General features: G+C 44.1%; 1 protein-coding gene across 1 annotated transcript in view; it reads left to right on the top strand.

Annotated features, from left to right (window-relative positions):
• Positions 1-12,579, top strand: part of LOC149992494 (pecanex-like protein 2) — a 193,389-nt gene that overhangs the window by 44,736 nt on the left and 136,074 nt on the right. Inside the window, exon 15 of the mRNA XM_090263293.1 lies at positions 862-953. Coding sequence (XP_090119419.1) covers positions 862-953 — 92 coding nt within the window. The remainder of the gene's footprint in view (positions 1-861; positions 954-12,579) is intronic.

The following is a 12,579-nucleotide window of genomic DNA, read 5'->3' as shown; positions in this document are numbered from 1 at the left end:
GACTGTTGCTTGGAAAAACCATGTATCTGAGTGTGTGTTAATGGGCGTGAGTGGATGTTAAGTGTGTGGGTGTGCACTTGATCATGTTTGGGAATGTGTATGCACGTGAGCGTGTGAATGTGACATTGCATAGATGTGTCCTGTGTGTACCTGTGCAGACAGGTGGCCTGTGTCCCTCCACCATGCCTGTGACTCCCTCTGCCAGGCAGTTGAGATTCAGCCCACAGCAGGAGACAGCGTTCCTGAGGCTTATGTAGAGACTTTACAGATCACTTAATTTTAAAGCTGACCCTTCCATAAATGGAAATAAACATGCTGATCTCATAAGATTGTGTAAGGGTGAAATGAAATCATTTCATTAGAAATCATAAGCATCAGAGCATAGCAGGTGATCAACAGTGTTACCTCCATCACACACACACACACACACACACACACACACACACACACGCACACCCGACAGGAACCCCTGTTCCATCTCCCTCCCTCTATCACCGTGTCTCTGTCTCTGTCTCTCTCTCCCCTCCGTCTGCCCTTCCCAGGGTCTCTGTCTTGGCCAGCAGGTTTCAGCTATAAGCAGGGAGGCCTCCCCACCTCCACACTGACACGCCGGCAGTCTTCTCAGAATGTTGTCTGGTTCTTTCCGAACGCTTCCCTCCTGAATTTTGAGTTAGATGGCCGGTCTCCTTCTCGTGCTCACAGTCACCCAGGGCCTGTTGACAGAGCCCAGCAGACCTAGTCTTTGCCCCTTCAGCAGGCATGTCATGTTTGAACGCTACAGCCTTCTCTTACGTTCTGACCGCATTAACTGGCTGTGATGACTGCCAGGCTAGAAAGGACCTGGTGATGTTTGTGTTCCAGCCGTTTCAGGGATGACGTCGGCCGTGTCCAGTGTGGCCCGCAGTGCCGCGGTCGCCGCCACGCTCCACGTGCTCTGCTTCAGCGCCGTGAAGGTAGGTGTGAGGATGGGCCCTCGCCGTGCTCCTCACGTGAGTTACATCAATTGATGTTCCAGGTTAGCAGATGTTTTCTCCAGTTGTAAGAGAAATGGAATCTGAGCGCATTGGGAGTAGCGGGGCTTGGTAGCGAGGCCTCAGTGGTGTTAGAAGACACATTAAGATACCTACCTGATTTGCCTGGTGCACAGAGTCCACCTGGCCTGACCTCCCCCTACAGGTGTGTCTTTGGCGCGGTCTGTTAAAGACATTGGGAAGGCTTCTGCTGTTCATGGTGGTCACAGGACTGTGGGTGTGCCTTCACTTGATTCTGAAATACCTCTCAAAAGACAGTAAAGGGTTCAAGTTGCATAAAGTTCTATGGACGGACAGAACTGGAGAGGCTATAACAGCAATAAAACGTTAGAATCCAGTGAACAGATGGACCATAGGCTTATCCAGGTGGAGAAAGCTGAAACCTTGCTGTCGCAGAGGAAGGGTAGAGGATGAAAAACAAGATAAGCATCTGCTGTAGGAAAAGAAAAAGTTGCATCAGAAAAGAAATGTTACTCATTAACCTGCATGGCCCAGGTGTGAATCATACGTGGTATTTAAAACTATTGAAATCATAGTTCTACCTATAATGGAAGAAGGAGGGAGGTGAAGCATGTGTGTGTGAGTGGGTGTGGGGAGGTCATAGTCCCATCTTTTATATTAGAAAGTAAGCAAATAATGTCTGACATTGAAAAAAGTAAAGAAATAACAAAACAAGCGTGTTATCTGAAAACCTGGAGGTAAGCGGGTGAAGAGAAGCAGCTGAAAGTCACTGCCAGCAGGAAGCAGGGGTCTGGGTGGGACATGTGGGCGGAGGACCACTGCTGAGCACCCCTGGCGGCGGAAGCCCGGAGAGCTGACCGTCACGTCAGGAAACAGCAGTACGTGCGATGTCTCAAGGCAGTTAAATTATACAGATTGCTTGGCTTTGTGGACACCCTGCATTTAATATTTTAAACCACAGGTACCTCTTGGATAAGATAAAAATTAAATGCTGAAGAGTAACTAAAAATAATATATGTTCCATATACTGTACATCATGTGACATTTCTTAACTAACTTAAAAAATATTAACTTAAACTCATATTAAACTCATCAGCATCAGTGGCAAATGCGTGATAGCGGAGTCCTGTTCACGGAAGTCAGGGAACCCAGCATTACTATCTCCCAGGGCGGCACAGCTGAGTTTTCCCTGGTGATCGAAGGCAGAAGCCCCTCCCTCCCCCACGCCCTCTCTTTCGAAGAGATATTTTCTTTCCAGTTAAGGAAAAACAGGAGGGGAGGAAGGCTCCTTTTCTGAAAGCACAAGGGTGGTGCTCAGTTTGTTACTCCATTTATACCTTCGTGTAAAACAACTACAGGATTAAAAGTGGGATCTGGCGTTTGTCCTTTTGAAACACATTCCCTTACTGTGTCACAAACATTTCATTCAGAAAACGGAGTTGGGTCGGTATTTTCTGAGTCCGTGCCTCCTGAGGATCTCTTTCTGTGCATAGCCTTTCGGTCAAATGCTGCCTTTAAAATTTGGGGGTCACGAGCTTTTCCTTGCAGAACCTTTCATATATTGTCCTATTGTGTTTCAGGGTTTGTTTGTTTGTTTATGTATTTATTTTTCATTAATATTTTTAGAAGTCTGCTGTATTGAGATGTCGTTTATATACTGCAAAATTCATCTTTCTGGGACATAGATAGGTTTTGGGAAGAATTTTGATAAGTGTATATAGTCATGTAGTTAAAGCCACCATCAAGTTGTAGAACATTTCCACAAACTCAGAGGTCCCCTGGCGGCCCCTGTGGTCAGTCACCTCTCCCTGCCCCAGACTTCGGCCGGCACTGGTTTGATTTCTGTGCTCACGTCTTCTAAAAATCAGCTTTACATACTACATTCATTCATGAGCTCTGATGGCCGTACATGGTCAAGTAAGCACCGTCCCGGTCATGGCAGAGGACAATTCTGCCATCCCCAGTGTCTCTTCATGCTTCTGTACCCTCAGTACTCTGCCCATGTCCTGGTTCCTGCAGCCATTCATCTGCTTACTATCATCGTAGTTTGCTTTTCCTAGACGTGCATAGAAATGAAACCATGCTGTCTGTAGCGCTTTGAGTCTGGCTTCTTTCATTTAGCATAATGCTTAGGAGGCCCAACTGTGTCCTTGCTTGAATCGATTTGATTCTTTATTGCTGAGTAGTATGTTTGTGGTCATTTTCAGTTTTTGAAAACTGGGACTAATGCTTCTATAAACATTATTGCATAGGTATTAGGGTGAGTGTATGTCTTCCCCTATCTTTAGTAAATAACTAGGAGTGGGGTTGCTGGATGAGGTGGTAAATCTGTATTTAACTTTATAAGAAACTGCCCAACTCGTCTGAAGGGTCAGTACCGTTTTCTTTTCCCCTTTAATCTTTGGGGTTTCCAAGTGTTCCAAAGCCTTTCTAGCATAATATTATTGGTTTTAAAAACAATAGCCCTTCTGGTAGGTACTAGTATCTAATTGTGGTTTTAATTTGCATTTCTCTAAGAATGATTGTTGTTGAACGGCTTGCTTGCCATTTGTGCATCTTCTTTGGTGAACATTTCACACTTGCTGGTAGCCAACACATATTTATTTGTTTAGAAATGACTGCCAGGTACTAGAGAGAGATGAAAGGAGAAAAAGTCAGAGCTTCCTTCTCAAGAGTTTAACATTCATCAAAGATGCTGATATGCTGTAGGTGGTCAGAAAAGAGAAAATCAGTCAGAGAGGGTGGTTTCCAGCCCAGCCTTCAAACGTTTTGTCTGAGAGCTTTCCTGTAGGAAATGGCAGTGAAGCACGTGAGGCATCTTCCCCAGAGTTAGGGGACAAACGGCCATGGCAGGTGGAGGAGGTGGTAAGGAAATTAACCTATAGAAATGGTAAATGAGAGCAAAGATTGGCTATCTGTGCAGAAGCAATCAAATTATGGACGATTTTGAATGCAAAGCTAAAACAGTATGTTTTTGATCCAGTGGGCGTGTTTCCACGACAGAAACTTATAGAAAAAGAAGTCATCAGCTCTAAGATGTTGAGTGCCATCGATGAGCTGATGGCCCAAGTGATGACGGAAACGAAGACCGTAGAAAGTTCCACCAACTGCCCTGGCTGGGTGGCTCAGTTGGCTGAAGCATCGTCCCGGGCACCAAAAGCTTGTGGGTTTGATCCCTAAGGGGGCACGTGTGGGAGGCAACTAATCTGTGTTTGTTTGTTTCTCTCTCTCTCTCCCTTTCTCTCTCTCTAAAATCAATAAACATATCTTTCGGTGAGGATTTTCTCTAAAAAGTTCCGCCAGATGACCTCCTAAGTCACTCCATGACTGGTCAGATCCAAAACTCCCCTTTCTGAGTCTCCCTGCTCTCTCTCTGTGAAACCACATCTGCTTATTCTGAATCCGTGGCGCTGGTGGACCTCTGTCTCATGTCCCGTGCTTTTCAGCAGAGTCATCTGACATTGATAAGTAATTCGTGGATAATGGAGTCATGGTCACATCTGTGGGAGACAGAATGTCCTCCCATCCTCAGGAGGCTCTCCACTGAGGCACAACACGTGGGCCTTAGATTGATTTCTACAGGCGAAGTTGTCGGCTCTGAAAAAACTCATTTCATTTGACAGGTGCTGAAGGCACTTGACAAGTGTTATTGCAAGTAATGTACACTCCTGGGATTGATTGTGAAATGACTTTTTCTTACAAAATCTTGGGGGGCAGATGGAAACCCTTGAAGAACTGGGTATTCACGAAGACAGAGTGTTTGGGTTTTTAACCTAGTGATGGGACAGGTGTTTCTGATTTCCTCACCTCCCCAAGTCCAGCTCCCTCCTCAGATCAGACATTGCTAATTGACCATCACATTTCCCCCCCCTGAGGTCGATGCCCAAACAGCACTGCAGGCAGCGAGGACAGCGGGTCAGAGCGGCCTGAGAGAGAAGGTCTGTTTTTCATCCTGGGTTGAGACTTGTTCCTTTCCTTTCCTTTCTGTTGACGGCATGCTGTAGGTGTGAGTAACTGCTGGCTCAGAGGACGTGGATGCCGTTTTGAGGGCACATGGCTAACAGCGATGGCAGTGAGCACTCAGGGCTCTGGGGTTTACTTAGGCGACGAAACATGCTCTTTACCAGGTGGAGGCAGGGTACTAGGAAAGGTTTATTGCATCCCAGAGACATACTGACTTCCCTGGCTCAGCACAGAACAAGCACCACTTGTGAGAAATAATATGGTTTGTTGTTACAGATTCCTAATGTTCTATCTATATTCTGAAACGTCTTTTGGTAAAAACTGAGCCATTTGCGTTTGGAAGTGCTGAGGTGCCTAATGGCCTCAGATGGACTCCCCACTCTCAAATGCAACACCTGAGGAGTGCTGGGAACTGAATGAATGAGGTGAGCCAATTCGCCAGGGGGTTGGTTCTTAGGAGAAAAAGAGAACTCCCTGTCTTCAGCCTAACACACTTCCCTGGAGCTGTGGTTCTGCTTCTCTTTTCCCTTTTATGCTTACTCTATGCACTGCCGGGATTGATTTTTTCCTTGTCTCTGCACTGTGATGGATTGATGGGCCCTCGTGAAGAATTTCAGCTGTCAGCTGCCTTGCCAGAGATATGTTTCTGTAGATGCATCATGATAGCTATGTATGTATGCCCTTTATTTTTATTATTCTCATTTTATAGAGACAGATTGAGGGACTAGGAGTTAATTTTGCTCTCTGGAATATTAATTGGGGGAAAATTTGATTCCTCTTCTAATTTCATATTCTCTTTGACTCATCCAAGATGGTAGCAAGTAAAATCTAAATGGACTCGCTCATCGACTTAAATATTTGACCGTGATTTACAGAAACAACTGGGATATTTGCTCCCTGGAGAAGTGTCTCAGTAGTTAATTAGGTGGGTTTCCTCTATATCCGTGATTTCTTTCTCTCTCTCTCTCTCTCTCTTTTTTCTTTTTTGCTTCCCTTACAAAGAGATTCTATTTTATTGATGGCGGGCAGATCCAGAGGTGGAGGCACATTATTGTTATAATTTCCTGTTTCCCAAGCTTCATTAACAACTGCTTGTGGAGAGTTTTTCCCGTGTTCTTCTAGGACTGCAGGGTTGCGGCTCAAATAATGGCATTTCCCCTGCATTTAGGGCTTAAAATCTAATTGCAGATATAAAACACACTGATGATGCTAGGACGGTTTTAGTGCTGAGATGGACCTCAGATGTCCTCTGGTCCAACACCTCCATTTCGTTTTGGAAAATGAGGACATGCAGGTCCAGAGCGATGGAGGGCTTACTCAGTGTCACACATCTCAGATCCCAGACCTTGTGTCCCTTACGTCTTACTTCGATGTCATCTTTCCTCACACACTTGAAGTGTAAATATATTCTGTAGTCAGAAGAGCAGTTCACAGGCATAGAAGATACCTCCCAGATCTGTGGAACGTCAGTTTAAAATAACTTCCCAAGGGTTTTCTCGTTTGCCCTTTACATGTAAAAATAGAGCATTTCTGTATTCCAGGGGCCCGTGTGAAGCACAGGTGCTTAAGTTATTTGCCTAAGGGCACGTGGCTACAGCGTGTTGTTTTTACAATTGTAAAATGGACCGGTAATACACCTACCTGCTCTGAATGTTGTCAGAAGTAAGTGAAATTACACTGATAATGTATACAAAGTGTCTGGCTCAAGGGTCCTTGTTAAATGGACCAAATTCTAAAATTGCTCCTAGGCTCCTGACCCTGGTGTGCCCACCCTTCATAATTTCTGCCCTTTGAGTGGGACAGGACCTGTGAGTATGATGGGATGTCACTCCTGTGATTACATTCCATTATCTGGCAAAGACAAAGGGATTTTGCCGAAACAGTTAAGGTCCCTAATCAGTCGACTCAGTTAATCATAAGTGATGCTGTCTGGATGCATCTGACCTACTCAGACAAGCCCTTGAAAGACCATCTGGAGGTGAGTGACAGAAGAAGGTCCTTCCTTGTTGGCTCTGAACTGCCCGTTGGAGAAGGCCACTTGTCGGGGACCTGAGGGTGACCTCTCAGAGTGGGAGTGGACCCCAGCAGATAGCCAGCAAGAAAATGGGGACCTGAGTCCTACAGCTGTGAGAAACTGAATTCTGCCAACCAAGAGCGAACTTGGAAGAGGTCTCCAAGTCTCGGGTAAGATCGCACGTCTGGCCAACGCGGAGACTTCTGCCTGGGGAGACCCTGAACAGAGACCAGTCACACCGTGCCCAGACACACCTTACCCACGACTATAAGACCACACATATGTGTTGTTCACACCACTAAGTTTGTGGTAATTTCTTACACTGCAATAGAAAACTAAAACTAACGGTGACTATTAATAGCATAAGTAGTTAATGGTTATGATGAGGATGCACATCATGGTGATAATGTTAATAGTAATAAATTTGAAAATAAAATGCAAGTTGTAATGTACTTCTGTGGTATAGACTTCGGTTCTGTTTGATGGCTAGAATCATGCCGTTCTACAGGCCAGGACATGGGCGGTCCAAGTCTTTGAGCTGTGAACAACTAGTGGGGGAGTCATTGCCTGGGGAAGAAGGGGGTCAGGTAGACCGCCATGCTTCCTGCCACTCTTCCCGTCCCAGAGAGTTTCGAGTACAGTTGTTCTCTAAACCCAGTTAATGCTGGATTGTCATGAGCCTCAGCTAGGGTTGGGTGATTTTGACAGCTGCAGCTGACACTGATTTGGGGAAAAAACAGGAAGAATAATGATGGCGTAATTGTTCCAAGTGGAATTGGCCATTGTTGAATGGAGGAAGGTCTGGACGCAGTTTTGGTCAAATCCAGGAAGTATAGTGAAATCAATATTGGTAAGATTCCGCGATTGTCCAGTTAGGACTGAAAGACGGAGTGGAGGGGAGTGGAACAGAAGACTTTATCAGCCTGGAGTATGAGCAGTGGGGACCCTAGGACTGTGCTTGTCCTGGAAAAGCCAGCAGGACTCTCTCTTCCAAAATCCTGCAGATAAATTACCCTCTTGGTGTTTGCTCAATACTATTTTTTTTTTTCTGTACGTAATCAGTTCTACTTGGAAAATGCATTTATTCATCATGATAATTAGTGAAGTAGAAACCTGTTTTCTTATGTTTAAAACGAGCAAAACTTACCCCTGTGGTGTGCTAGGAACTAAACGTGATCGTGCAGACAGAGTAGTTAGTCAAGGCCTCGCTCGGTACCTAGGAACTGTCATTGTGGTGGTGGTTAGTGTGTATTTTCATCGCTCCCAGTTTGACGGTGACGTCCTCAAAGTTGTAGACTGGTTTATATACGCTCTTTTTTATATCCAGAGTCTGTTGTGTAAGAGATGGTCTTTAAACTTTGGAGTTGAATAAATACAGGGAACTGAGAAGGAGGATATGACAAGGAAAGTAAATGTCAATAGTTTTCAGAAACTGTACATATTTGTGTGTGTGTTTATCTATATTGATATAGACAGGTTTGGATGAATGGTACTGTCGGTCACTCTTGCTAACTAATGATCTCATTTTTCTCAGTACCTATTCCTAAAACTAAAATATTTTATTGAATCATAAACATAGAATGTTTTTCACCAAAAGGTCGGTAAAGAATATGAAATAAGGAAAATTGACTTTTAGTAAACAGGAAATTTGATCTGTCATATTTGTTAAGGTGATTGTTCACTTACTGAAACCTAGGGGCCACCCGCAACGAATTAGACTTAGTGCTGGGCACTGGGGGCCCCCGAGGGTGTTCAGAGTCTGAGGGGCGAGTGCTGGGTGCTGGGGGGGGTGCCCAAGTGCACCTACTACCTGCTCATAAGTGTTGATCACATGATGACCCAGGCCATGTGGGAGAAGACACCTGATTTATTGAATTTCTGGAATTCTAGGAACACAGAGCCCTTTTTACTTAAAGATGAGACTCATGTCAAAAATAGACCTAGAAACAGGATTTACATGAGGATCTAAGTAATATGATCTAGTTCTAACCTGGATGTCAGAAATGCCACTATGTTTAGTGAGCTAAGAAAAATTTACTCCCTATTTCTTAGAAAGTGTGACCTGGATGCGAAGGACGTAGCAACGTGAGAATTTGGTCTGTTTGCTTTCTCTTTAAAACCAAACCACCAGTTCCTCTGCAAATCCATGCATTCCACTATAGAGATGTCTGAAGTTTCTAAGGAGAAAAACATGCTGAAACTAAGATTCTCTTTCGAAAGTACTTTTATTCAAAGCTGAACTTCCCTGAGCATTTTCATCTAAAGAATTCCCCGATGCATTTGAAATCTACCACGGAATTGTAGAACTATTAGACGGTTTTATTTCTACCTCGTAAAAATACTTCAAAACCCGTGGGAGCTTTATGAGGCTAGCACTCATCAGTCCCTTTCATTTCCAATTTGGGGACCCATGGGAAAATCTCGAAGCAATTAGGGATGTTAATCTTGAAGCAAACTGTCTCACGGTATCCACTTCATTATTGGTGGGTGATAGATTGTTTAAAACCGAGCTCCCTCCAAAAAAATGTCTCTCTCTCTCTCTCTCCCCCTGTGTGTGTGTGTATCCATTTGTGCCTGTGTGCATATGTGTGCGAGTAAAATAAGTCCTATATAAAATAAAGTTTTAAACTAATACATATATGTTTAAAATATAAAAGTTTGTTTTAAAAAATACGCTAGAAATGGCTGTCAGCAACTCGCTCTTTTTCTTTCTACTTCTCTGTGAAGAAATAGGAGTGTTGGAGCACAGACACTGAATCTTTCCAATGAAATTGCAGTGCATTTGATGGTTTTCAAAGTCCTCTTCTTCCTCAAGAGTCAGTATTTCTTTCTCTGTCCCCAAATACACATTAGAATAAAAAAGTCCTCTAAGTGATCTTTTTTCTTCCCGTATCTTTGACTCCTTCTGGAAGCGTGGCTCTCGGTGCTCCCGCTGCCTTAGAAAGGCCCTCAGTGTCACCGTGGTCTTTCCCTGGTTTCCCACCAAGCAGGACACACCTGCGTGAGGAACCAGCAGGGGAGACACGCCGGGGCCCTGGAGGCAGGTGCCCGACTCTACCGCCCAGAGAGTAATCCTGAGAGTAAGCAGAAAAGAATACAAAATGGGGTTCGCCCACCCCAAATCTTAATTCTGAGATATAATCCTGAATAGTTCCTTCTGTACTCAGTTTGTTTGTTTAGCTGTGTGTGTGTGTGGGGGGGTTAATTGTGGAGCTGTTCTAACCGTGTGTGCAATGAAAGTGGAAGAAAAGCTCTCCACAAGCTTCTCTTCCTTCTCTTCCAGCAAGCTGATACCGTACCTCTCCAAGGAAAATATCTGTGTTTTAAAATAATTTGGGAAGAGGAAATGCTAATGTTTTCCTAACTGTAACTTGATTGAATCATCAATGTCGAGAAGTTCTTCCTTAAATTACATTCCAATCCCATTCCTGACATTGGAGCATATTTTCTTTTGTTTGATCTTCAGAGCTGATGGCATCCGGCTGACTGCCTTCCCAGTGCAGAAAATCATGGGATGAGACACCATACAGCTCATCTCCCTTCAATATATTTTTTTCAAGCTTCTGTTCCACTCATTTATCTACTCCCATAACCTTCATTTCTCTTTAAGAATTGCATCGTTACATTACCCACAGCCACGCCCATCCTGAGGCATAACCAGGCCCATGTGTGAGAGCAGGTTCATGCAGCTTAAAGCATCGCCCCCTTCCATGACTTGGAATACGCTCTCCCACATTCATTCCTCGTTCCTTTTGCCACCCCTCTCTTCCTCCTGGAGCCCCTCCCAGATCACTTCTTCTCTGGGCTATCGCTCTACCACACGTGACAACAAACACGGGGATAGGCAGCTACCTGAACAGATGTCCAGCACTACTGAGTGGGAGAAGAATAGGTGAGCGGCGGATCAATCTCTTCAGGCGGAAACTCCTAATTCACAACGATTATTCAAAACATGCCAACTCTTATTGCGTGGAGAGTGGGGAGGTGACTGTGTGTCTTGCGCAGTTCGCTGACAAACTTCGAGGGCCCTGGAGTACACAGAGTGCGAACTATGGCATTGGTTCTAGCCTCACCCTCATGGGTAGCCTCCTCCACTCTTCCTGCCTTCTTCCCTGATTAGTAATGTGAAGGGGTGAGTGACCTCATCTGTGGGATTTCTTTCAGATCTAGAATAACCTTTCCTGAAAATAACATGGTTTTGTAAATTTTGGCACTTGGCACATGAAAGAATAACTCGTATTGATATCAAAGAAGTCTTTTCTATCCGTGCTTCCTTGAGACATTGCTTCCTGTTTTCTTCATTAAAAAAAAACAACAACAACAACAACAAAAAACTATCTATTGAAAAAATGAACAAGGTTAAGAACTTGGAGCTTGAGGGTGTTTCCGGTAGACAACCTAGGAAATCCAAGTGGTTCGCCTTTTCACAATCTGTCAAAGCTCAGGTCAGCCCAGGTTATTTCTGAGACCGTTACGTGGAGACCGGAGGGTGGGCTAGAAAACGTGCAGACCAGCACCTGGAATGCGGGCTGTGCGGCCCTTCAGCCCAGCCTTCTTGGGGAATAAGTATGTCATTCTGACGTCATGTTGCTTTTACGTCGTTGAAGAAAATATTGGGTTGGCCAAAAGTTCATTCATTTTTTTTCCCATATGGGTTCTAGTGGTGCTTTGTTGTCTTTTAACTTCATTCGAGACAATTCTGTTAGACTGCATTGTGACAGCTGTCATACCAGCGTGCATTCAAAAGAAAACATCAGCATTAGTGAGTTTTTGTAGCCACTTTAATATTGATGAAAGAAAATACTCAACATTTTTGGCATCTGATGCTTTATTATTTCAAGAAAGGCAAAAAAACACAACTGAAACGCAACAAAAAGAGTTGGGCAGTGTATGGAGAAGATGCTGTGACTGAACAAAGGTGTCAAAAGTGGTTTACGAAGTTCCGTGCCGGAGATTCTTCGCTGGACGATGCTCCACGGTCAGGTAGACCAGAAGTGGATAGCAATCAAATCAAGACATTCATTGAGAACAATCAACGTTATACCACATGGGAGATAGCCAACATACTCAAAATCTCTAAATCAATACATTTATTGGTGAAGATGAGAAATTGTCTTAATTTTACAGAAAAAAATTAAACGGGCTTTTGGGCCAACCCAGTATTTATGCCTTCTGCCTGCCTCTGTGGCCACACTGCCATTCAGTCACGTTTGATGATTTATCCTGAAGCTACTGGTTTTGCTTAAAAGAAATCACATGTGTGGAAGAATGAATACAGACTTCTCCTAATGGAGGACACGCACCAGAGGAATGTAATGACTTAGAACAATAAATGAGAATTACCCCTAATAAGACCAGTCCGTTCAGTTCATGCAGCTTGGGGTAATAATACTACTTCCAGGCAAGGTCGGAGTCACAACTGGTAAAGATTTCCTGTTTCCTTATTTTCTGTCTGTGGTACAGAAACAGAAGAATCTAGAATAATCATTGTTCTTCTTTTGCCACTCTTAAAGTCGATTCTATTTTTTTTTTTTTTCAGGAAATGTGATTTTACTGCAATCCTTAGTCCCCTTATGTGTCTGCAATGGTCTGAAAGTTTGTGTCCCCTCT

Source organism: Furipterus horrens, unplaced genomic scaffold (genome assembly GCF_987537825.1).
Source record: "Furipterus horrens unplaced genomic scaffold, mFurHor1.1.pri manual_scaffold_15, whole genome shotgun sequence".
In the NCBI taxonomy this organism is placed as follows: domain Eukaryota; kingdom Metazoa; phylum Chordata; class Mammalia; order Chiroptera; family Furipteridae; genus Furipterus; species Furipterus horrens.
The sequence above is the reverse complement of the archived record's forward strand: the minus strand, read 5'-3'. Positions and strand labels throughout refer to the sequence as shown.